At 39.6% G+C, this 25,353-nt stretch overlaps 7 protein-coding genes across 9 annotated transcripts; 2 read left to right on the top strand and 5 right to left on the bottom strand.

Annotated features, from left to right (window-relative positions):
• Positions 1-1,228: 1,228 nt before the first annotated feature.
• LOC139336638 (olfactory receptor 10A3-like) lies at positions 1,229-2,164 on the bottom strand. The gene has a single exon (XM_070970802.1). The coding sequence runs from the start codon at positions 2,162-2,164 to the stop codon at positions 1,229-1,231; it is 936 nt and encodes a 311-aa protein (XP_070826903.1).
• A 3,111-nt stretch (positions 2,165-5,275) lies between these two features.
• On the bottom strand, positions 5,276-6,217 carry LOC139335940 (olfactory receptor 52B2-like). Its single transcript, XM_070969722.1, has one exon. It carries the CDS (start codon positions 6,215-6,217, stop codon positions 5,276-5,278), a length of 942 nt encoding a protein of 313 aa, XP_070825823.1.
• Positions 6,218-8,811: 2,594 nt separating this feature from the next.
• On the bottom strand, positions 8,812-9,753 carry LOC139336710 (olfactory receptor 51I1-like). Its single transcript, XM_070970902.1, has one exon. It carries the CDS (start codon positions 9,751-9,753, stop codon positions 8,812-8,814), a length of 942 nt encoding a protein of 313 aa, XP_070827003.1.
• Positions 9,754-11,729: 1,976 nt separating this feature from the next.
• LOC139335938 (olfactory receptor 52B2-like) lies at positions 11,730-12,689 on the bottom strand. The gene has a single exon (XM_070969721.1). The coding sequence runs from the start codon at positions 12,687-12,689 to the stop codon at positions 11,730-11,732; it is 960 nt and encodes a 319-aa protein (XP_070825822.1).
• A 3,237-nt stretch (positions 12,690-15,926) lies between these two features.
• Positions 15,927-16,862, top strand: LOC139336437 (olfactory receptor 52N4-like). Its single transcript, XM_070970558.1, has one exon. The coding sequence runs from the start codon at positions 15,927-15,929 to the stop codon at positions 16,860-16,862; it is 936 nt and encodes a 311-aa protein (XP_070826659.1).
• Positions 16,863-18,607: 1,745 nt separating this feature from the next.
• Positions 18,608-22,881, bottom strand: chrna10a (cholinergic receptor, nicotinic, alpha 10a). Its single transcript, XM_070970575.1, has 5 exons — positions 22,297-22,881; positions 21,215-21,360; positions 20,911-21,065; positions 19,941-20,473; positions 18,608-19,852 (listed from the first exon to the last, which is right to left on the bottom strand). Exons 1-5 carry the CDS (start codon positions 22,355-22,357, stop codon positions 19,167-19,169), a joined length of 1,581 nt encoding a protein of 526 aa, XP_070826676.1. The 5' UTR covers positions 22,358-22,881; the 3' UTR covers positions 18,608-19,166.
• Positions 22,503-25,343, top strand: LOC139336450 (post-GPI attachment to proteins factor 2-like). Of its 3 annotated transcripts, none has more exons than XM_070970578.1 (6): positions 22,503-22,593; positions 23,380-23,553; positions 23,638-23,887; positions 24,137-24,243; positions 24,333-24,441; positions 24,543-25,068. In XM_070970578.1, exons 2-6 carry the CDS (start codon positions 23,383-23,385, stop codon positions 24,671-24,673), a joined length of 768 nt encoding a protein of 255 aa, XP_070826679.1. In that variant the 5' UTR covers positions 22,503-22,593; positions 23,380-23,382; the 3' UTR covers positions 24,674-25,068. The 3 variants fall into 3 exon arrangements, with proteins under 3 accessions (XP_070826679.1, XP_070826678.1, XP_070826677.1); XM_070970577.1 differs by lacking the exon at positions 22,503-22,593 and adding an exon at positions 22,837-22,976; XM_070970576.1 differs by lacking the exon at positions 22,503-22,593 and adding an exon at positions 22,849-23,183 and having other exon boundaries at positions 24,543-25,343.
• The last annotated feature ends 10 nt before the right edge of the window (positions 25,344-25,353 follow it).

Here is a 25,353-nt window from a genome sequence, read left to right as displayed (position 1 = left end):
TGTGTGTCAGTGGCGCCCTCTGCTGTACATACAGGGTGAATACACATATTTGGACAGGAAATACACACTGCATACCACTTCAAGCTGTCAGTGACCTGTACGACTGACAACAATCATCAGCTGCTTTGTATTCGCTTCATTTGAAGTTTGCATGACATATTTTAAACACTGATTCATGCCTTTGTCAGATTCCACGAAGTGCTCCTCTGATAAGCTCTAAATTTCAGTCCATTTCAAACGCTGATGATGCTTCTATATTTATTTTTAAATTATTGCATTATTTTTCCAGAGCTGAGAGTGAAATGCTTTATTTCAGTTAGTTAATGTCTAAAAAGCAGCTGTGCATGACCTGTGCTGACTAAACACAGTTTCTGTCTGAAAGTGCAACTTTGATAATGCATAGTTTTAATTTTGCCCCCAAAGTTCCTGTATTTTTCATACAAATTCATATTACTCTCCATCTTAGATTATGCACTTTAAGTTTAATGTCTTCTGTCTTCTTTCACAAAGGTTGTTCTCATTTTCATTTCTTCTTTATTTCATTTGCCTCTATATCTCATTCCCTTTATATTTCATGCCCTAGCAGTAAGACGCCCTTTTGAGAATATCACATTAAAAAATAGTGATGACATACAGTACATTAAGATGGTCAAAGCAAACTTTTAGGAGACTCTGGACTCACAGGTTCACCTGTTAAAATTTAAATTCTGCATGTGCAGAAAAACACGATCAATGCACACAAACTACAGAAATATGCATAAACACACATAATTTGAAAAGACAAATACCTGGTTTATTTGAAGCAATGGTAGAGCTCTAATTAAAAGATCCAAAGCACATAACTGACAAATACTGGTGATTTATTTATAAAAATGTTCGTATTGGGTGAAACTGCTGCAGGGGAAAAATGTGATCGACTGCAATCGATTTTCATGCATAGTAGTATAATAAAGAAAAATTGTAAAGCAGTATGACAGCAATTATTTAACATTAAAGCACTTAATTTCTATTATAAACATCCAGCACTGCAGTCTTCATATACATTATTTAAAAATTAAGTTTGTGCTCATGAACATAAAGGAACAGTGTTTTTCGGTGAAAAAAAAGGGACTTAGAAGGAAGGAGTGTATTTACATATTATTTACATACAAGACAAATAAAACATATCTTGAAAATCATGTCACAACAAAGACGTTTTGGTCGGCTGCATGAAGGCCCTGACAGCGCATTAAGATGGAAGGATTTTATTCCTTAAAAAGTCCAATATTTTGTCTCGAATTTCTTTTGTTTTTAGCCCGTAGATGATTGGATTAAATGTCGGGGGGAAAATTAATGTCGACACCCCTATGAACCTCCTTAAATGTGGCGAAATGCTCTTAATTCTGTATGATATGATAGTGAAAAGACCCAGACACTCCAGCAAGAGAAAAACAGCCAGATGTGTAGCACACGTCTGCAGAGCTTTAGATTTTGTGTCTGAGCGTTTGGATCTGAAGCATGCAACAAGAATCTGGAGATATGTGTACAAGATCATCCCATTAGCTATGATCTGCGTCAGTGCGACCATAACAAGTCCATAAATGTTGTTGATGGTGGTGTCAGCACAGACCAGAGACAGCAAACTGGGATTGTCACAGTAGGGGTGTGTCAACTCAGACCGACAGCGAGGTAAACGCAGCAGCAGGACAAAAAGCACACCAATTACAACCAAGCTGCTCATCCACGCATAGGTGATTATTCTCATAATGTGAGCATTCGTCATAACTGTGTTGTATTTCAGAGGACAGCATATGGCAATGTATCTATCATATGCCATAGCACTGAGAATGAACACTGTACCTCCTCCATAGATGTGGATAAAGAAAGCTTGGGCAACACACACTGAGTATGTCATTGTGCTACTGTTCGTCAGTATGTCTTTAATGAGCCGTGGGAACAACGCAGAGGAGCCTATGAGGTCGTTGATGGGAAGGTTCAGCAGTATTAGATACATGGGCTGATGCAGAGATTTGTTCAGTACAATGGTTAAGATTAGAACAAGGTTGCTGAAAAGTATGATCATGTAGCTCAGAGTTGCAAAAAGAAATGCAGCAAAAGCAGTTTCAGGGGCTAGATTGAAGCGACGTACCACTAAAACAGATGATATGTTGTACGGATTGTCCATTTTTTATCCTCTTCCACCCTGGAAAATAAGAAGATCATTAATTATTTCATTCTCAAACAGCATAACTTATTTCATACACAACATCAATTTAGCAAAGGCATTGGAGGATATGGTAATACAAGAAAAGCAAAGACTAGAAAGAGTGAAAAGTCAGATCTGAGTTACAATTAGCAAACTGTAAATTCTTACTATTAGGGACAGAGCTTACCAAATTAAAGCCTGGTGACCCCACTTCACTATGAGTCCACATACATTTCAGTTAAACATGACACAAACTAAACAAATCTTTTGGATTTACAGTTCCGCACCAAAAGTCCAGGAACAAGCAACACAGAGAGGAAAAATAGAAAATAAGATGAATAAATATTACAATAAGACGCATGTAATGGATCATTTGCACTCAGAATACTGGCAATGACCGACTGGTGAGGTGTTCAGAGGGATTAGTAGCTTTATAGGTGTGATTTTTGCTGATCAGCAGGCAGCTCCCTGGAGTCTTCTGGTTTACCATAAAGTTTATCTTCAGATTGTCATGGCAGTGACTCAAGCACTGACTCTCGAGGGGCTTCGGACGAATATGAAATGTATTATTTGCCCTGACACCAGCCCCACTTCAACATAAACAAATGGCTGATTTGACACAGAGACAGATATATTTCAATTCTAAATATAAACTATGATTTTTTCACTAATGAGAGAGGGCTTCACCGTGTGGCCAAACCTGCAGCAAAGAGACAGCCGCCACTCTGATGGCTCGACACGCTTGACACACCAGCAATTGTTTATTCTTTATTCATTGATCGTTATTTCCATTAGTTTGTACACACTGGAGGCAAGTCTTCCTGGGATCCTCATTAACACAACAACAAAAAACACAAATTAAAATCACGCTGTATCAATAATACCTGGAAACGCAGAATAAGCTAATCATAAAGATCACAAAATAAACAACAGTAACCCAAAACAGAAACAAGAGCAAAACTGTCTGAAACACACGGCACCAAAAATTTTTACAAAGCAAATAAAAATAAACAGCTACAATATCAATAACATGATGGATTACTTGATTTATGTTTGAGTGACTTCTGGTAAGAATTTTTTGACCACTTTGATGCTGGCTAAGCAACATTTCCCATGACAAAAAACATTATATCCTCATTTTTCAGGGAAGAAATGCAGCGTATTATTGCACATGACAGTCTGCATGAATAACAGTGTTTAGTGTTTAATGTCAGTCACGCTTTATGTTCTGTGAGCTGTCCTGGGTTCACGTTCGGCTGACAGTTTCATTACTCGTTGGTGTTCACCCTGGGGTTTTCATCACTTACGCTTGTCCAGATGTGTAATTTCCCTGTAATTTCCTCTTCTCCTTGCGGTTTGTTGTCCACGTTGAGTCTCTTTTGTTTTCTCAAGACTGTCTGGCAGGTGTTTATTGATGTACACATTGGTTCTTTTCAGCTGCCTCCCCTGCCTGGGCGCAAGAACCACACATAGTAATAATAATAATAAACTTTATTTATAAAGCACCCTTCAAACAGGAATTATAGCTCAAAGTGCTCTACAAGAAAGAAATCACAGTGCATAAGCACGAGGCAAAGCCATGGTGAGGGACACAATACTCCTTGTGTTTATGGAGCAGCAGTATGGTGCTCAGGGCTGCATGTTCTGCTCATCTGCTCTCCTTGTGCTAAGCAGAGAGCCCCCCCTCCAGGGTCTGAGCACACCAGGAAGCTCCAAGATGCTTGAAATTAAGCCATGAGTTTCCTAAAGGTCAGCTCCTGAGAGCAGAGGCCAGACAGAAGAGGAGATAAGAAATTCATGCCACAGGACAACATTTTGAAGATTGTGAGAAAGCTGTACAGCAGTGAGTGGGCAGGGCAGGTGAGGCTGCGCACAGGTTTTCCACAAAGAAAATAGGTCACCTTGCAGCTCATATCAGAGCACAGTCAATCCCTCCTTACCTGGGAGCAGGTCACAAAAAAAGAGCTTTAAAACAAACACACACACACACACACACACACACACACACACACACACACACACACACACACAAGAAGAAACTGAAAGAAATGAAAGGTCACAAAGACGTGAAAGTCCCTGAAAAGTCAGAGTGCAGTGATTTACAGCATCTCTCTCCTGGCCACAGCTGGAACAGGTGGTGAGCTGGCTGAGTGAGTGGGGTCATTTTTCATGCTCTTTTTACAGGAAGTGTTTGCAACTGAAAAGGGCTTCACCTATCTGAGAAGCCTGGTGCAAAGCTGGAGAGAGGCCGGGTGCTAGGAGATATCTGAGCGGGCTTGCGTATGTATATATGTGCTGTTATTCAGACCAAATCTACATTCCATCCATCCATTACTTTAGCATCAGTTATTCCTCTTATAGGGTACATACAGTATTAGAAAATGTCAAATAACATGTCACACCGTTTCCACGTTTGCCATTAAATTTATTTATTTTTGTGAAATTACACACATTTCACACATAGAATAGACGCATATTGAAAATCTTTGATTCAATTTATTGTTATTTCATTGTAAAGGAGAACAAACATATATATGTATTCCCACATCATTTCTGTCATAAAGGAAAATAAATCTTTGTTCTTCATATTCGCATCAGTTGCTCATGTTATGTTCCACATAGTAGACAATAAGAAATATCTGTAGACCATCACTGCAAAGTTTCACACAGAAAAGCATGTATTAACTATATATAAATGTATTTATATATACATATATTTTGTCTCTCTTTAATTCAAATATGGATGTTTGTGCACCTGTGGTAACTTTCTTTTATTTTCAACAATGATTTTATTCATATCTCACAATAATCTTTCAGTTCAGTTCAGTCACTACTGTGTCCAGTTTCCACAGTCCTGCACATTATTTCCTGTCATCGTATTCCTTATTGTTAATCAAAAAGATTAGTAGAAATCTGCAGAAGAGAAAAGACATCAGCTGTTTCATGTGACGTGTGGCGTGTGCTAACAGGTTGGTAATGCTCATAATTTTAACATGAGTATTTAAAAACACACAAAAGATGAAATCCTGCTCGAAGTTATACTGGATTTGGAAGTTGTCCTTTGACTGAGAAGCCCAAACTGAAAACTGGTTACAGCTCTAACGAACCAACATTTCTTTTTAGGAAAATTTTTATCGTCTGCTTGAGTTCTTTGGTTTTCAGTCCATATATAATTGGGTCCAGCAAAGGGGGGAAAACTAAAACTGACACACCAAGAGCTCGTCTCAGAAAAGGCGACACATCCCCAATGCGATGAGAAATGAGTGTAACAAAAGTATTGATTTGTAGGATTAAGAAAACAACTAAATGTGAGCCACATGTCTGAATGGCTTTTCGCCGGGCATCAGACTCATTAGTCATAACACATGTGCGTAAAATCTGTGCATATGTGTATATTACTACTGACAGCGGTCCGCCTTGGATTAAAACTATAGTAAATAGCCCGTAATAGTTGTTGACTCTGGTGTCCTCACAGACCAGTTTCAATAATGATGGATTGTTACAGTACAAATCTACTATATTTGTCCGGCAAAGTTTGAACCGTGCAAGCAAAGAAAGCAGCGTGACCATTATTGAGAAATTTATGAACCATATTAAGAAAATAATTCTAACTAAGTTATGTGGAGTCATAATGGCATTATACCTCAAAGGACAACATATAGCAACATATCTATCATACGCCATGGCACTCAAGATCAGCAAGTTTCCTGTACCATAAACATGAATCAGAAAAGCCTGAATAATACATTCAGGGTGGGAAATGAGTCGGTTCTGTGACACAATGCTGATAACGAGCTGAGGAAAGAAAGCTGTAGCACCCACCATGTCGCTAATGGGCAGGTTGAACAGCAGGATAAACATGGGCTTGTGCAGCTTTTTACTCCAAGCAATAGAGGTCAAAACCAGCAAGTTGCAAAACATAATGAACAGATACGTTAAAGTCCCAAACAGAAATGCTGGGTAGACATATGCATTAGATAAACCCAGTGTTTCCAGTGTTAGCATAACTAAAGAAGATGAATTCGTGTCCATAATTGTGCAGCACTGTACACTGTAATGTTGTTACTGTTTCTTTGCTTCTTCTGTTGAAAAAACTGCCAAATCTTTCCAACTGGGGAAAGCTGGAAAAAGAAGAAAACATTAAAGAATCACAAGCAAACTATCTCAGATGACGTGCATTGGAATAATTCAGCTGTGCCTCTGACGTCTTACCTCTGGCAGCATGTGAACTTGTTGTCACCTGCAGCTGAGAGGTGTTTTAAGCCTCTGCCTCTTATTTGCATGAGGGTGAGCAGTGATATTACCCAAGAGTACGGCGCAGAAGTTCTTTTTTTTGCAACAAGACTGACAACCAGGAGTGAAAAGATTATGATGTAATGCAGTTTTTTAATAGCTGCCTTTTGTTTAGGATGTCAGAGATAGAAAATTAAGTGATTAAACAATTTACTGCATCTCTGCCAGCCGGTTATTCTGCCACTCTTTTAGCTACCTGTCCTCCATACAAAACAAACATAAATAAGATATTTCATCATCTCCCAGGACCTCAAGTGGGAGCCGAACATCAGCTCCATCATCAAGAAAGCAGAGCAGAGGATGTACTGCCAAAGACAATGATGGTGCACTTCTACACAGCCATCACTGAGTCCATCCTCACCTCCTCCATCACCATCAGGTGAGGCTGTGCATAGGCTTTACATGAAGGACAAAAGGTCGCCTTGCAGCTTGTATCAGAGCACAGCCAATCCCTCGTGACCTGGGAGCAGGTCACAAAAAGAAAGAGCTTTTAAACAAACACAAGAATGCAAAAATCCACCAAACGCTCACGCCAGAAGAAACTCAAATGAAAGGTCACAAAGATGGAAAAAGTCCCTGAAAAGTGTTGTGCAGAGATTTATAGCACTTCTCTGTTGGCAGCAGCTGAAGCAGGTGGTGAGCTGGCTGAGGATCATTTTTCACTCTCTTTTTAGAGTGCATTTTTTGCATCCGAATAGGTCTATACGCCTCTGATGTACTTTTATGTAGAACAGTTTTCTACCCTCACTGAGTGTGTTTTCCATCCACTACTTTTGTGACTTGTACACTTCCCCACACAACTTCAAATTAAATAATACAAGATGCACCTAAACGGTCAAATTTCACTTTTATTCCATGAAAAAGTGATGCACATATAAAATCAGTCGTTCAGCATTGGTGACTCCTGTTTTAGTGCATATACAGTATCAGAAAATATCAAATCACATGGCGTATCACATTTATTTGCAGTGTAACACCGTTCTGTCGAAGGTTTCACACGCAGCAGAGTGCAGTGCAGGCAAACATTTGGGCACCCCTGTTTAAAATCTCTGTTGCTGTGAATAGCTAAGCAGGTAAAAGATGACCCGATCTCCAACTTCAGTTTTATTTCTGTGTTGTACAGTTTCAAGATGACAGAAAAAGAAACAGGCCGGAAGCTAAAGTTTAGGCTCCCTGCATGGTCAGTACTGAGTGACACCCCCTTTGGGAAGCATCACCACTTGTAAAGGCTTTTTTTGTAGCCAGCTAGGATTCTTTCAGTTCATGTTTGAGGGATTTTTACCTATTTTTTCTTTAAAAGGCTTCTAGTTTTGTGAGATTCTTGGGCCGACTTGTATGCACTGCTCTTTTGAGGTCTATCCACAGATTTTTGATGATGTTTCGGTCAGAGGACTGTGAGGCCGCGTTGAAGCCTCAGCTTCCACCTCTTGATGCAGTCCATTGTGGATTTTGAGGTGTGTTTCGGATCATTATCCTGCTGTAGAAGCCATGTTCTTTTCATCTCCAGCTCTTTGTCCCTTTGCAAACCTCTGACACTGAATTTTGTTTTGAGGATGATTAATGTTTTCTTCTGATGATTCTTCCTAGAAGGTCGTATTTGTGCAGGTGTTGCTGCACAGTAGAAGAGTGCACCACCCCTCCTGTGCACCACTTGCAACCAAGTATTAGATATAATGACTTTATTATGTTACTTGATTTTTTAAACCCTGAAATGTTTAAAAATGGTTGTAATTACTGCACAGTTCATATGTTGTATATGCTCAAAACCATTGAAATAAAGCTGAAAGTCTGCACTGAAAGCACATACTGATTGTTTTATTTCAGATCCACTGTGGTGATGTACAGAGCCATAAAAACAACATTTGTATATACATAAATATCCTTTTTTTTTTTTTTTCAGATATGATTGCTTGTGCAACTGTAAGACCAGAGCTGTCATTATAATGACTACTTTCTCTCACATTCATTCCTATCATCACATTCATGATAGGAATATACAGTACAGCAGAAGTCTCCAGAAAAGAAGCGTAGTATTTTTTTAAAAGGTTGCAAATACTAATAAACATACAATATGATATGACTCAGGAACATACTTTAACATAAACGAACATTACAGAATTCATAAATTAACAATGTAATCATCATTCATCAGATGAATAAATGTTAGCATGCTGTGTTTTTGTTCATAGTGAAACAAGACCTGGCAGATGTTTTTATATGGAGCCTATATTTGATTAAATTATACTGGATTCGGAATTTAGCTTAGGCTGTACATATTCATACACTTGAAAAACAAGGGGTTTATTACCCACAGAGCCAAGAATAAAAGCTGGCTACAGCTCTAATGAACCAACATTTCTTTTTAGCAACTTCTTTATGCTCTGCTTGAGTTCTTTGGTTTTCAGTCCATATATAATCGGGTCCAAAAAAGGGGGGAAAACTAAAATTGACACACCAAGAGCTCGTCTCAGAAAAGGCGACACATTCCCAATGCGATGAGAAATGAGTGTAACCAAAGTATTGATTTGTAAGATTAAGTAAACGATTAAATGTGAGCCACATGTCTGAATGGCTTTTCGCCGGGCATCAGACTCATTAGTCATAACACATGTGCGTAAAATCTGTGCATATGTGTATATTACTATTGACAGTGATCCTCCTTGGAGGAAAACTATAAAAAGTAGCCCATAGTAGTTGTTGACTCTGGTGTCCTCACAGACCAGTTTCAATAATGATGGATTGTTACAGTACAAATCTACTATATTTGTCCGGCAAAGTTTGAACCGTGCAAGCAAAGAAAGCAGCGTGACCATTATTGAGAAATTTATGAACCATATTAAGAAAATAATTCTAACTAAGTTATGTGGAGTCATAATGGCATTATACCTCAAAGGACAACATATAGCAACATATCTATCATACGCCATGGCACTCAAGATCAGCAAGTTTCCTGTACCATAAACATGAATCAGAAAAGCCTGAATAATACATTCAGGGTGGGAAATGAGTCGGTTCTGTGACACAATGCTGATAACGAGCTGAGGAAAGAAAGCTGTAGCACCCACCATGTCGCTAATGGGCAGGTTGAACAGCAGGATAAACATGGGCTTGTGCAGCTTTTTACTCCAAGCAATAGAGGTCAAAACCAGCAAGTTGCAAAACATAATGAACAGATACGTTAAAGTCCCAAACAGAAATGCTGGGTAGACATATGCATTAGATAAACCCAGTGTTTCCAGTGTTAGCATAACTAAAGAAGATGAATTCATGTCCATAATTGTGCAGCACTGTACACTGTAATGTTGTTACTGTTTCTTTGCTTCTTCTGTTGAAAAAACTGCCAAATCTTTCCAACTGGGGAAAGCTGGAAAAAGAAGAAAACATTAAAGAATCACAAGCAAACCATCTCAGATAACGTGCATTGGAATAATTCAGCTGTGCCTCTGACGTCTTACCTCTGGCAGCATGTGAACTTGTTGTCACCTGCAGCTGAGAGGTGTTTTAAGCCTCTGCCTCTTATTTGCATGAGGGTGAGCAGTGATATTACCCAAGAGTACGGCGCAGAAGTTTTTTTTGCAACAAGACTGACAACCAGGAGTGAAAAGATTATGATGTAATGCAGTTTCAGAATAGTTTTGTTTAGGATGTCAGATACAGAATATAATATTTACTTCACCTCTGCCAGTTGGTTTATACTGTCACTCTTTTAGCTACCTGTCCACCACACAAAACACACATAAATAAGATGTACGGTATTTTAGCATTTGCTTTAAGCCACTTTTTTTTTCCCTCTATACGATCAGACACATTTTGTTCATCTTCCCTGTTCTGGTTAATCTGTCTGGTGATGGAGCTGAGAGGCCACCGCCTCAATTACATCACAAACCAGGAAGTGAGAAAAGTTTCTTAATCCCAGTTTATTGGTAAGCAATCTGTTACTTTACTAAATGTTGAAAATCAAAATAGATTTTCTCCTGGATTGCTGTTAAGGAACTAATTGTGAATTTCCCATTAAAGACTCAGTACTTTGTATTTTTGTAGCATGATGCTTTGCTTGACTTGATGAGGCCAAAAAAGGTTGTGCACAAACATATGCTCAATTCAGAACAGTACAAAAACAACACATGTACTGTTACTGCTGTTGTGAGATTTAAATCTCCTGGAGCTCTTCAGTAGCAATAAGTGGTGGTGTTACCAGGCACCACCTTTTCTGTTTCTGTATTCTTCCCTCAGCTTCTAAATCTGTATTTAAAATGATGTTTTCATCTGTCTTAGTTCAATATGTGAGAGCTATGACAATGAAGGTTCAGTTTATGTTATTAATTGTGTTTTCTTTTCCATTTTTCTTTGTTTTCATGGAATGACTGAACAGCATGAAATGTGTTTCAGATTATATTGTTTTTATTAACGGACCACACAGGAAACATCTGCACATATTGTTTCTATTGTACATACTTTTGTTAGTTTTGACTTCAGCAGTAACTGCAGTGTGATTCATGGATGAGAAGTTGTTTGCACTTTAAACAACCGGCAGCTGTGGTGCATGGAGAGCCCGAACATCAAATTAAAACGTGCATACTTCAAAAGAAAGCTGCAAAGTTCACTCAAAGTGAAGAGTGAAGACCAAATGTGAAGAGAACAAGAACAAGTAAAGAACATATAAAATATCTGAGAGACACTTTTACAAAAGGTATTCATGTGCGGCGCATAGGGCAGACGTGAAGTATGAGATGAAAAACGCCGTTCTACTTACACAAGACAAAACACTCTGCACGCCAAAAGAAACACAGAAGAAGAAATCATCATGAAGTTTTTTTTTCAAAGATGTAACATGCATACGTAGTCAAGTAACATATTTTTAAGACTGCAGTAAGATGCACAAAGCTTTCATCCAGTGTCATCTTATCATCATCACTGTGAGACTAAGACTCAGATCTGTATCTACCTTTTACAAAACTGTTTCAATTTACAGCAAGTTGTATTAAGGAAAAACTTCCTTAATACAATAATGCACCTCAAATCCAGTAAAATAAAATGATTTGCCCCTCACCAGAAAACAAAAAAAAGCATACTCACACAGACTTTAGAGTTTCCACACAGAGAGTAATTATAGCTTGTTTTCATGCACTGATTATGGCTCTGTGCACAGCTGATAGCATTTCCATAATATTTCTTCCACTATCAGAGTGCTCCTGAGATAGCACAGTGCCGTGATGGTGATTCTGGTTGAAAAAGGCAAAGTTCAGTGCTGTTAACTGCCTTCTGTAAAGATTGAGACAGATACTCTGCTTTTTTTCACGACTGTCAGGAGTGTGTTTCGTATTTCACTTGTATACAATCCATATACAATTGGATTCAGAAGTGGAGGTACAATAAATATCAGCATGCCCATTATCTTTTGCAAGTCAGCTGAGATATTTTTGAACCTGTGAGATAAAATTGTGAAAGTTCCCACAATCTCAAATACGACCAATATAACCAGCTGCGAAACACAGGTGTTGACAGCTTTCGTCTTCGCTTCCGACCTCCTTGAAACCACACAAGTGATCAGGATCTTCACATAGGAAAACGCCAGAACAGACAAACTTACGGCTTGCACAACAGCCGTGTTAAATAATCCTATGATATTATTGACTGTCGTGTTTCCACATGTGAGCTTCAGAAGAGACGGGTTATCACAGAACACATTCATAATCACAGATCTGCACCTGGGAAGCCTTGTCTGCAAAGAGAACAATGACACAATCAAGACAAAGTCAAGACCCCAGACCAGAGAGACGATGCAGATGATAACTCTGGGGGTCATAATAGAGCTGTAGCGTAAAGGCATGCAGATGGCAGCATAACGATCAAAAGACATTGCAGCAAGAATAAACAAGATTCCCCCGCCGTACATGTGGAGCAGGAATGCCTGTAAAACACACAGAGGATAGTAAACCTTATTCGTCTCTGTAACAATGTCTGAAAGTACTTTGGGGAGCATTGCAGTAATCCCTATCAGGTCATTGACGGGAAGACTAAACAGGATGAAATACATGGGTTTGTGAAGGTTCCTCCTCAGAATGATCAAAGTCAACAGCGTCAGGTTGCAAAAAATGCTAAAAAAATAAATCGTAAGACCGAGAAAAAATATGGGATACTTTCCTCCCGGTGAAATGACAAATGGGTCCAGGGTTAACTCATAGCTGAACCCAAAAGATTCATTTTCCATCTTCACTTTGATTAGTCAGAAGAAAAACAGTGATGAAATTTCATTGTTGGAAATTGAGTCTAAAGCAGACAACATGTGACTTGCCACATATGAAGGGATGAGACCACCTTGCTTTATTTATTGTTCCATAACCATAACTCGGCTACGTCACCTGTTGCCTCTGGGATTGTCAGTGGCTTTGCAAACATGAATTATGATAGGGATACTGTAAGTATAAAGTTCTGAGATAACTTTATGAAGATAAACAAACACAGCGAGTATTAAATCTAAAACCATTTTCAGTGATTTAATTATCAATGAATTTTATGGGCAAATAAATTACGAGAGGTATGTCCTCAAATTACTCAAATACAAGTAAGTCACGGTCCTTCAGCAGAAGGAATTAAAGTTATGGATAGCTGCAGCGAGGTAGTGGTGGTGTTACAGGCTTCACTGCAGATTTGCCCTCAAATTAAAGCATTAATTGACAAAATAAGTCAAGATGAAGATTGCGAGCGACAGCAGCATAAACTCCAGCTCAAGATGCAAAGAAACAGATAAACAACCGTTTTAGGAAATGTAGAGTTGTAGCTTATTGATGATCATCTGCAATCAACCTGTGAGAAACAGTCGATAAATGATGAAATAAAATTACTTTACGTTGCAATATGCAGTTCAGAATATATTTTGATGATTTACGTTGGACTGAAAGAAATGTTAGTTTTATCTTAGATTGAAAAGAAACTATGGTACCAAATGTCAGCAGCCTCTTATCGGCCCTCATAATCTGAACATCTGAACTCGCCGTTTCAATCACATGACCTCTCAGATATAGACATTGTTGGCTTTGTGAATGTATCAGTGCTTCTTTACTATGACCAAATCGATAAAAAGAGACTGGGCTTATTACATTTGTACCATTTTACAGTCACTTTAACCTGTCACATCTTCATTCTGTCTGCTTCAGAGTGTGAATTTTATAAATCCAGCAACAGAGTTGGCCATTGTTTTAATGGCGGATGATCACGTCTACTATCAAAACCACATTTAGGCCTGCAGAGCTGCTGCAAAGGCCTGTCTGGAGCTACAGTCTTGCACCATTTAAAGTCCCTTACTTTGAAAAGCCTTTCGATATCACACAACATCAAGAATACTCAAAATGATCTTTTCCAACTTTTTTCTGATCCAAATGCTCTTCATCAATAACATTATGTAACTGGATACTCGACAAACTGGCAGAGTTACATCAGCTAGATGCGATGTCAAAACACATTTATTAATGAGCCCCTCTGAGATGTAACAAATGATGTGTTATTAACTGTTTCACATTGTAATTAATCCCTGGACAATTAGGAAGCCTGCAGCTGATAATGAGATTCCTTGTTATTGCTAATGAAGAACGTTGTTCAGTAACACCCAAGGGAGGCCAGAACATGCGACATGACAACATGTAAACATTTGATCCCTTATCTTTAATCATTAATCATTAATGTTATTATTTAAAATATTTTTAAGTTCACAATTGATGATAAAATACCACAACATACAGTAGTGTTTTTTCCTTTCTCTGTATTCTTCCGCAATGTTTTATAAAATACACATATTTAATGAAGTTGTCAAATTTCTTAATCAATCAAAAATGTATTACATATTATAATCATGCTGTCCTTTTTTTATATGTCCCAGAAGAAAAATACTAATTGAAACAGAGTACTGAAGCGGTCACATCAGTCCTTTGGGAACAAGGACTTTGTTCATGCACACAAAAGGCCTGTTAGGACATTAGGGCAGACTAATCATTTCACCCAGGAGGACCGGACATGATGGACCCTGGAGTTGCTCTAATAATTGATTTGAGCCTCTAATTACTTTCTGTGGTCTTTCACCTGTACAACAATTGAAGTATAATAATGAGTGTATGGTGTGAATCTGTTATTTGGAGCCTTTCTTTGTAGAGTTTACTTTGTCTGTTCTTCCCAAAACAAACTCAGGTGATTTTGGTGATTTTTAAACTATATCTTGTCCTGTATGTTTGATAGTATGTGTTAATCCAGTTAGGGACTGGTGACCGGTCACCTGGATCCTCTGCAGGGGTTTTCTGTGCTGCCATAACTGAATCCTCTGTTTGCCACGTGTGTGTATTACTAAAGCACTTTCTTGTCCTAAAGTCACACGGCACAGTATATACAGTACATATCCAGGCAGCATAATGTTTTTATTCACTCAAAAATGTGTACTTCTCTGACCTCTATAGACTATACTGACACCTCATGACTCAGAATGTGGCTCTTCCAGCTCCTGCAGGGTCATTTTACTCCTGCAGCTTTTTAATGTGAATAAAGTAAAATCAGATTACGGCATTTCCCCTCTGTATTGCCTTTATTTTGAAAATATTTAATTGGACCCCTGTAAAACAGTTGACTTCTCACTTGATAACATGTATCTGCACAGTCTTCATTGTATGTGGGTGTCCATTTAACATATTTAATGAACAATACTCTGATTGGTGGGAGGCACTGAAAGGAATACAGGAAGAGAGGTTGATTTTAGTCCCAAAAATGGGGCATCTGACTTAAGACTACCTAAGACAAAGTTTCCATCCTGATACATGTGGGGATCAACCCTTGTTAAATAAAACACTGGATCTCTGACCAGGGGGAGGGCAGTGAATCAGAGTCAAATGTCCCTCATGCTGAAGATAGAAGAGATCAAGATCTAGCTGCTGAGTCGGGATTCTCTCCTCCAACTGCAAGGTACTGTGATCTGATCCATTCTTATCTGAACATACGACACCATGACTTAGCCTGGTTGTCAGTTTCATTGAACTTTTATTGTATATTTGTAGGATAAAAGTCAGCATCGCACACCATGTACACAAAGTAACCACTCTGCATCTTTATGTTGAGAATGTAGTCGAACACATTTGTGCTCAATGCTTAAAGTGCAGGAGAGGGAGACTGAAATTAACAGTCAGAAAAGTAAGTATTGTCCTGACACGCAAAGCATTTGTGATTTTCATCTGACCTCATTGTTGTGTTTCTTTTATTCTCATTATATATTGTAACTATTTAATTTGTCACATGTTTTAGATTTTTTTTTTTTTTTAATGAAATGTGCAACAGATAACAAAATGGGTCTCAATTTGCTGCCCAACATGTTTCCGGCATACATTTTATGTTACTGAACGTTTATTACTTTTTCAGAATTAAAGCTTCTTTTATTTTTTTCTCTTTTAGGTTTCTCACCAGATTAAACAGAATGGAAAGCAACATGACAGTTTCAAGTGACATCCTAAAGATCCAAGGCTTTGACATACCTCCTGAGTTCATGTATCCTCTGTTTTTCCTACTGCTGTTTGTTTACTTTACACTGCTCTTTTCCAACATTGGAGTTCTTCTTCTGATCATCACTGAGAAGAGTTTGCACCAGCCCATGTACTTTCTTTTTTGTAACTTGTCTGTCAATGATCTGATAGGTAACACCGTCTTAGTGCCTCAGCTGATGGCTCACATCATTTCAACAGAGCGGTTTATCACCTACAGCCAGTGTGTCGTTCAGGCCTTTTGCAGCCACACGTTTGGATCGGCTTCACACATGATTCTCATCATTATGGCAATTGATAGATACGTGGCCATATGTCACCCCTTAAGGTACAGCTCAATAATGACCACCAAAACTGTGATTGGGTTGTCAGCGTCTGCATGGGGGTTGTCATTAGTGCTGGTGTCCGTTCTGATAGGTCTCACAATGAGGCTGTCCCGCTGCAGATCAGTGATACAAAATGCTTATTGTGACAACGCATCACTGTTCAAGCTCTCTTGTGACAATGTGTCCATCAACAACATCTATGGGCTGTTTTTCACCGTGGTGCTGTTCAGCTGCTCAATCGGAGGCATCACTGTCACCTATTTCAGGATAGCTCTCATCTGCTGGCTCAAGAAAAACAAAGAGTTGAGTAACAGAGCACTGCAGACATGTGCGAGCCACCTCGTTCTTTATCTCATCATGCTCTGGTCTGGGTTTCTAACAATCATATTGCACCGTTTCCCAGATTACCCAGATTTAAGGAAGATCGCATACATTTTATTTCATGTGGTCCCTGCTAATTTAAATCCAGTCATTTATGGCATGCAAACAAGGACATTGCGGGATAAAATTATCCAAATACTGCGAAGAAAAGTAACTCCAACCTAACGCTTCCTGTCTTTTCTTCATACTTTTCTTAAGGCTAGAAAACAACGATACAGACTGTAGGTGACTGTTTTCCCTTGTTGCACCTGTTGTGAAGCCTGTCTCTATCTGAAACACAGATGTCTGTTTCAATTGAAATATAATTACATAATTACAAGTTCTTCCCTGTTTTGCCAAATTTTATGCTGTTTATGGATAAATTAGAACTTCCTCTGATTTGCAAGTCACAGTTTCAAACTCAGCACAGGAGTATTGTGATAAAGTGTGAAGACAATAAAATGATTGTCCCGGTACCTGTGTGCTTGACCCCCACACGAGCTCTCTACCGACACCCTGTGTCTTAATCCTAGAATAACACCAAGGACCTTGTTTGTGTTCTGTTTTTGATGAATTTTGATGATTGTAAAGTAATGAAAATCACTAAATTCACTATTTTCCATTACTATAATCACGTGCTTCTAATAGTGAGCATACAAATGTAAAATATTTGTGTATTTCCTTTCACTGAGTTGCAGGTATTATGATAATATTTCATAATATTTCTTGTATTCATTGTTAACAGCTTATTACTATAAAACTTGAACTCAGAGCTGTCAATACTGTGTTTCACTGCAGTGCAGCAGTAAAATATGAAAATATGAAAACCTGTACTTGCTGTGTAAATAATATTGTGCATAAACAATACCTAACACACATTCTTTGGTCCTAAAATTGCAAATAATGTATAATGTGTTTAAAATAGCCAGTATTATCAGCTGCTTGGGTTTTTGTTATTGTTTGACCTATCAATATGGATTAGTGATATATGTTAACTTTTTTAACTTAATTTTACTATTTTAATGACAAATTAAGGTGACATAAGCCAATACAATGATCTTCAGCTCAAAATAATGGGTACTAGAATTTTACAAGATTAGGCTGAATACGTTTCTTTGTAAGGAGAAATGTACTCAGTGTTCCCAGAAATACTGTTCTTTCTGTACAAAGGATGTCATTCAGCCTTGTGGGCTGCAGAAACTTGGATGATCGCTTGACAAAGGCTCAACCAGCAGTCTCAACAGGCCTTGCAGTGTGAAAATGTCTTGTCTGAAAAAATCAATTCTCCACTTCTCTGACCTTGACATTGCACATTTCTCAAATAGTTTTTCCAAATCAAAAACTGATTCAAAACACAGTGGTACTGATGAAGCATTCCTCTTTCCTTTGGCTTCAGATTAAAGAGTCATGGCCCATTGCAACATAAATACCAGGGATAATACACATCAAGAGCCAAGCAAATGGCGGAGATCCCGAGGATTTAACTGATAATCCATGCAAGTTACGCTGAGATGTTGTTTTCTCTTGTTCTGTACAGAACGCTGCATGGCTATTTCTTAACACACTGACTCATCTGTAAAGTTGGGACTCTCTCTCTCTCGATGGATGATAGTAAAATGATAGTGAAAATAGATTTTCTGACACATACACATTACAATTAATATTACATCAGGCTCACACTAGTGTGTTTATTTCTGTGTGTATGTTGAAATTGAAAAGAATGAAGTCACATTTTCAGATTTTCTACAGTATCTAAACCCCCCAGTGTTCCTCAGGGCACCATCAGATCAGAAATAAGAGATTTGATATCACATTCTTGTCTCTTGTCTTGTCTCCGACTGATTAATTAAGACACAAAGAAATAAACATTGCTCTACAGAAACTAATCAATATTTTATTTATTTAAAAAGCACAAAATTGCTGAAATCCCATCAGTAGAAAAATTTATTGATTTGCGAACAGAGTATCTATTCCTCGGTAGAGCTCTGTAACAGCATTGGGACGAATGTTGGGGAATGCAACTTGTCAACAACAAAATCTATAAACAAGAAGTTTATCAAAGGTCTAATTCTACTCATAGTGAGGACTGCAGTAAGGTGGACGATGGCATGGCCAGAATAAACCAGAATAAACCATTTCTAAGAGGTCTGGAAAAAGTGTAATCTGAGTATTCATTAAGTCTTTGGACATGTACTTAGATAGACAGTAATACTTAAAGGTGAAATGAGTAAGAATTGTCCTTTAAAACATTTAAAAATACAAAATTATTGGCAATGTAAATAATTTAAATCTGTATCTTATTGGCGTGGTCTTTGTTAATGAAGAGGCAGTTTGTGGTTTCTGTGCTTTTTTTGTTTGGAGTATTAATTTTGACAGGTGGTCAATTCTTACATATTGCACCTTTAATGGATCCTGTACTAACCTGTGTTAATCTCTCTCTTATGTCCACCTATTAAAAGTGTCACTGAGAGCAGCCTCTCAGTTCTGCAGTTAGATGGCTTTGCCCATGATGAGAAGGCTCATAAAGAACACCATGATGAAAAATAACCACATGAAGAAGCGGTCTAAAACTTTGGCTACCTTCTTCCACTCTCCAGTCCTTTTCTGCGTGGCCCTCTGATCTCTGTAACAGTTGGCAATGTACTCAATGTTGCGCAGCAGCTGCCTCTCGTTGCTGAGGGTGCTGCAGGAAACCTCTCCGTCACTCACGCCTCCCTTCCTGCATCTCCTCTGACCCGCTGAATCTCCACAGTCCATGCTCATGAACATGCCATTCTTCCAAGCGGTGTAGGAGTTGGTAGGATTCCTCCCCATTGAGCCTAATGGACTCATCATCTGATCCATGTCTTCCCTCTCCTCTGTGGTCATGCAGCCCACTGTCTCCTGTCCTCTCTCCACTCTGAAGACGCAGTCCTCTCTGCATGGTCCTGCCTGGCCATTCATGGTGCAGTTGTTGTTCTTTACAGGTGGGGGCTCCTGTTTCTCCGGCTGTGGTGACAAGCAGTTCTCCCCGACTTCATAAACAAAACACATTCTGGCCATGTACTGCAGAATGACTTTCTTGGCCCACTTGGGAACGGGCTTGGCGTCCGGGCCACAGTGGTGTATGTTCATGATGAAGATGGTCAGGGCAGTGGAGGCAGTGATCATGGTCATTGTTGCAATGTAATACTTTCCTGTGGAGGAAAACAAGAAAGTCAACATAGAGTTGGACCACACAGTCATGACACATATTGGGCTTTGACCCCATTTTATTGCCCCTACCAATAAGTGGCACATTCTCAGAGGGTGGCATGATCTCTGCAACCAACAGCTGAAAGACAGTGAGAGCCAGCATCACAGTGACACCCAAAGACACCTTCTCTCCAGAGTCAGCAGGCAGGTAGAAGCCCAGCGGAGCCAGGAACGAGATCATCACACATGGTATGAGCAAGTTGAAGACATAAAAGGATGCTCTCCTCTTCAGCTTCAGTGTGTAGGTCACATCAGGGTAAGGGTCAGCGCAGCAGCCGTACTGAATAATGTTCTTCTTAGCCGGCATCCCCAGCACCTCCCACTCCACATTATCCACCAGGTCGGCCAGGTCAGCACTCTCCATGGCGTTCAAGATGTCCAGCTGGTTACCGTTGTAGGTCCAGGAGCCGTAGGTGAACCTGCACTGCTGAGCATCAAAGGGGAAGAAAGACACATCCACTTTGCAGGAGCTCTTGGTGATAGCTGGGGAATCCCACATTATCTGGCCATCGTGTCGGATCACCACATTGGTGTCCATGGAGCCAGTGAAATGGTCATCAGCACTGAAAGACAAAGAAAACTGGTCTGGAAAAACAAATTAGGTGTTTGCAAAAGGATGTTTTGGATACCTTGAAGAGCAGAGAGTGGGTGCAGAATGATTTGACAAAGACACGTGATCAGGATACAAAGGCACAAGTGCACCAACTGAAGGAAGAGTCAGCCCTGTAAGAGAGGTGCACTCATTCTTCAGTGTTGTGTCTGCATTTTATATCTTTCCAGTAATGCATTTGTTTGTATTTACATGTGTTAGCTGTGGTCAGTACGTAGTATGAGCTGTTATCAGGTTCTAAATAGTTTCACTTCTGGTGTATAAAAAGCAGACAAAGGCCTGGACACTCCTGTAAATAATGGCTTCAAGGAATATTCAGCTTGTGCCTTTTATACTGACCAACAGGAGCCATAAAAATTAAATGATTAACCCAATACCAGTCCGACCTACTTGTTATATAGGACTATATCAGGTCTCCATACATAACTACTAGGTATGCGGATGGTATCGAGTCCATCGTAATCATCTTTATTCCATTTGAGGTATGCATCAACCCACACTTGCCGTATCCATAAATATGCAGTCAAAATTTGGTTTCGCTCATCCTGTAAGAAAATTATAGAAAATGAGTGCCAACAACGGGAGACGTTTTGAAGGTGAAAGAGAAATATGATCAAATGTGAGGATGTCATCACTGATCTAATGCTGCTGAGTGGAGATCTGCACACACTCTTTTCATTCTGTGTTGTTTTACCATGTCGATAATTTGTGAGAGGGTAACCTGCAGGGTCACATTCAGTATGTTGTCTGTGTCCTCCACAGGCCTCAGCGCACTCGTGTAGTTGGTGAACAAGTCATTCAGGAGCTTCTGGGCGTAATTCCCATGAGCACACCAACAAGCTAAGACAAGGAGAGACACAATTCACAAAAATGTTGAATTTCAGTTAATTATCTCACATGACAGTTTTCTTCTTGTCAGGACAAATTGAGTAGTTCCATTTCCTGGCCAGTGACGGAGTGAATGGATGAGAGAAAAGGATGAGAGACATGACAGATGGTGGAAGAGAAGAGGGGATGTCGGGATAGATTGCCCTTCTGTAAAGCTCTAGAAAGAGATCAGGCAAATCTGCCATAATGGACCAGCATAATGCACCAGCAGAGACTTTCTCTGTTCAGCCTGTGTATGTGCAGTTTTAGCATGTGTTCCCTGAACGCTTAATCCACGAACGTACAGTATCAAAATGAGCCAGGAACAGGGAGGATGAACATCCCTGTACTGTGCAAACATTAAGGTGATTAATTATCTAACAAAAGAGCATTTATAGATACAATTGTTTATGTTTTATAAGGTAATTGTTAATACCATCTCTGTATTTGTCATTCAAAATTACCAGGGAACCTGAGAGGACACAATGAATAGTTTTAAAAATTGGAGCTTGTTTCCGGTGTCAACAATGGATTTGTTCTAGCCAGATGTTAACCCTGAAACACTGTTCAATAAAGCCTCTGCTACAAATAAGGCCTGGGGGATTATGATGCTAGCAAATCCCTCAACAACTGGCTCCAAGTTTGCGGACTCTGGGTGGCGGCTTGCCTGAAAGAGCATGGGGAATCTGTGAAGAAACAATAATAAAATGATAAATGAAATACAGCTCATGAACTATAACTTATGCAAAGGTTCTTCCTCATCATCATCATCTTTGCTGGCACAATGTTGGTGTTTGAACTGCAATTAACTGCAGGCAAGATAAAAATAAATAAATAAATAAAGAAGAAGCTTATATTAAGTCATCATTTGAAATCACATGAGACAAATAAAAATAAATGTAAACTTACTTGGGAGAATACTGACACACAAAAGCATAAGAGAAAAAGTTTGGACTCTCCATCGTTGCATCTTGCTGACACAAATTATCTCGACCCAAAGACCATTGGAGCTGCTCTGTGCCTAACAAGTTTCATTCCCAGAAAAATCCAAAATAGAGAGGAAAAGAAAAGAAAACCAGTCTGATGAAGAATGCTGCCGCTCTGCGTCTGTGCGCTGCGCCACGCCATCCGGTGCACAGACTCGTACAGGGAGGAGAGGCGGGGCAGCAGCCGCGTTAACCCCGCGCACACAGGCCATCTCTCACAGTAAGTTACACACACGTGCAGCATACTTTTTGACTGGATTTGTCAGGAAAGATTGAGAAAATCAAATCAAAGTCGCTCGTTTGTTATGGTGCAGCACCACGGAGAGCTCCCACCTCCACCCTCAAGCAATAAACCCGCATTTGCGCGTTTTGCTTTCACATTGTGGCGCATTATTATAATCAAGACACACATCTTAGACATGAATTACAATGAGGGCTGAGATCTGTGCATTATTTTTCATAGGCGGCTCCGCCCAAACGTGGCCACCTCAGCGCTCTCCTCCGCTCACTTTCCCTTCCGGGTGCTGATGTTGGTCACGCACTGTTTTCCTCCTCGCACAGGGAAGATGCTGCTGCAGCCGCCGTCCTCTTGTCCTCTTCTGGGTGCGTTCGCCTCAAATTTCGTGTCGCAGGGATATAATATGGCTGGATGATCCCCAGCTCTTTGCACCCTGCTGCTGGTATCTGGAATATTCGGCTCCATCCTGCAGCCTGATATGATGAATGCTTTTGTAATAGCGGGTGTATTGAAAGGCCAAGTGCGTGTAGTTTGTGGTAGCAAATGTTAAACAGCACCCACACCTAGTGGAGGTAGGTTGATCTCGTTTCTCAGACTTAAGATGACTACTAAATGCATGCATATTTATCAGAATCCCCCCGAATCATTACCAATCTCCATATTTATATTCATGTATTATGTTGCCTTGTAGAAAATCCTGCAACATGAATTACATTCACCCCCTTTGCAAAGTAAATGTTCTTAAATCAGACTTTCTCACTGCCTCAGGCCATGATGCTACAAGGCTCAAATATCTTGGGGCATGAGAGGCCCCTGGTCATCAGGATATCATTCAGCACCTGTGTTCTGGGTACTGTGTGCCTGCCTCTGTTTGGACTAATAACTTGTGTCTTCATATCGTCTGTTTTTCATTTTGAGGACTCTACTGGTACACATTGCCAGGTAATGTCTTTATTTCTCTGTTTATTTCTTCCGATGCTGCATGCATTTTTGAAACTATGCTAAATAATTACTGCATGTTTTCAGGTTCCTAATTACCTGCCATCCATCAGTGCCTCAATAAGCCTTAGTCCTGAGTGCCACATATGGCGGTTCTGCATCGGGCTGCACTCAGCACCGAGGTTCCTGGTGGCGTTTACCTACTTCAGATTTTACAAGATGCGTTTTGCCTCGAGGTTCCCTGAGAGACCACTGAGCTGCCTGAACTTGGCCTTTTCTATTTCTGAGAACCTCGGCCTCTTGCTCCTCACATATGTATCATCCAGTGAAACATACTGTGAGTAATTCATATTTAAGGTGCTTTTATTGGAGCTTTTAAGGAGAGATGAGGGGATAGGTTTGGTTTATGAAAATTACAACTAAAGCCTGATTTCTGTTCCGAACAGCAAAGTATTATGTTTTCCGTTGTCTGAAGTACGTGCAGACTGTAACAGGCAGCTTGATGCATTGATTCAAAGTTTGGCTTTCAGTTGTTATCCTTCACTGACCAAATTTCCCTCGCTCTTTGTATATTTTTGCTTTCCAGTTGTACATAAGGAGGGTTTTGTCCTCTTCATTATCAGCTCCCTTATCTACATGCTGATCACCTGCCGTTTATGGAAGGCTATTAAGAAGTATTCATTAAGTCCTGAGGTGAGAAACCACACACTGCACACTGAAATCCCTCTTGTCATTTGTAGTATTTTAGTCCTATTCAGCATTCCTGTTTTTTTCTCTTTTAGGATGCCAAGTCTCACCACTGGAAAGTGCGCTTCTTACTTCTCAACGTATCCTTCTGTGCTTTTGCTGGATTCTTTTATTGGAAACACAATGTGTACTGTGAGTCAGGGAGTAAGTATCAAATCAGTTTGACCTTTGGGGTTTAATCTGGATTACTTGTTAACTGTGTTTCATATATGTCTATGTTATCCCCCCGTTCCTTCTTTCCACAGGTTATACACTTTTTGCCCTGTTTGAGTATTTAGTGGTCTTCTCCAACATGGCCTTCCATCTCACAGCAGTTTGGGACTTCAAGAGCCGGGAGGTCATGGTCATTTCATCGTCTGAAGATAAAGACTTCTGACTAGAAACTCAAGGACAAAGTACTATATGTACAACCACTCAACCACCTGATCAAAACAGCGTTGGTCCTGCTCAAGAGGAAGAGTGGGATGAAGGCCTTTTCCATATATTTCCATAATAAGAGCTCTTGAGTCCTATAGAGGGTGTAGTTGTCAGACAGGTCTGAACAAAAACTATGCACATGTGCTACTGTGTGGTTTATTCAGTTAGCTGTAAGTACAGTCTTTGCCTCATTCATGCATGCCTTCGCCTACATACTGGATTTTATGTAATGTGAAATTTCAACTTTTGTACAATTCAGATAAAAATGTGTGGTCATACTGTGTGAGTGCCAAAGTAAAGTGACAGCTCGTCCAGTGTGCTCAGCTTTCATTTTGAAATAAAGGGGGGGGGGGGTCTAAAAATTCTTTAACTTCTTAATGAAAGCTTTAATGAATGTATATAATACAGTATATTGTTACACTTATGTTAGATTATTTTATGCACCACTGTGCAGTGCCCCCTTCCTTACCAGAGAGTATGGTAAATCTACTTGAAATATGATGCTTACATATGAATGTAGGCTAGATACACCACAACATCAATTTGATTATTTCACATCACGCAAACTCTTCAAATTCTTGGAATTTCCCCTCGCGGGACGAATAAAGGCATGTTGAAATCTGCCAAACAAAACCTTCA

The sequence above is a fragment of the Chaetodon trifascialis genome, chromosome 9 (genome assembly GCF_039877785.1).
Source record: "Chaetodon trifascialis isolate fChaTrf1 chromosome 9, fChaTrf1.hap1, whole genome shotgun sequence".
Lineage (NCBI taxonomy): Eukaryota > Metazoa > Chordata > Actinopteri > Chaetodontiformes > Chaetodontidae > Chaetodon > Chaetodon trifascialis.
Note: the sequence above shows the minus strand (reverse complement) of the source record. Positions and strands in the feature narration are given on the sequence as shown.

Coding starts and splice junctions, on each gene's coding strand:
- LOC139335940 (XM_070969722.1), bottom strand. CDS start 6,217: ATGGACACGAATTCATCTTCTTTAGTTATGCTAACACTGGAAACACTG.
- LOC139335938 (XM_070969721.1), bottom strand. CDS start 12,689: ATGGAAAATGAATCTTTTGGGTTCAGCTATGAGTTAACCCTGGACCCA.
- LOC139336437 (XM_070970558.1), top strand. CDS start 15,927: ATGGAAAGCAACATGACAGTTTCAAGTGACATCCTAAAGATCCAAGGC.
- LOC139336450 (XM_070970576.1), top strand. CDS start 23,383: ATGATGCTACAAGGCTCAAATATCTTGGGGCATGAGAGGCCCCTGGTC. Junction 23,554..23,637: donor CTACTGGTACACATTGCCAG/GTAATGTCTTTA, acceptor GCATGTTTTCAG/GTTCCTAATTACCTGCCATC. Junction 24,244..24,332: donor AGTATTCATTAAGTCCTGAG/GTGAGAAACCAC, acceptor TTTCTCTTTTAG/GATGCCAAGTCTCACCACTG.
- LOC139336638 (XM_070970802.1), bottom strand. CDS start 2,164: ATGGACAATCCGTACAACATATCATCTGTTTTAGTGGTACGTCGCTTC.
- LOC139336710 (XM_070970902.1), bottom strand. CDS start 9,753: ATGGACATGAATTCATCTTCTTTAGTTATGCTAACACTGGAAACACTG.
- chrna10a (XM_070970575.1), bottom strand. CDS start 22,357: ATGCAACGATGGAGAGTCCAAACTTTTTCTCTTATGCTTTTGTGTGTC. Junction 21,361..22,296: donor GTGTGTCAGTATTCTCCCAA/GTAAGTTTACAT, acceptor TCCTTGTCTTAG/CTTGTTGGTGTGCTCATGGG. Junction 20,474..20,910: donor GATATAGTCCTATATAACAA/GTAGGTCGGACT, acceptor TTTGTCTTTCAG/TGCTGATGACCATTTCACTG.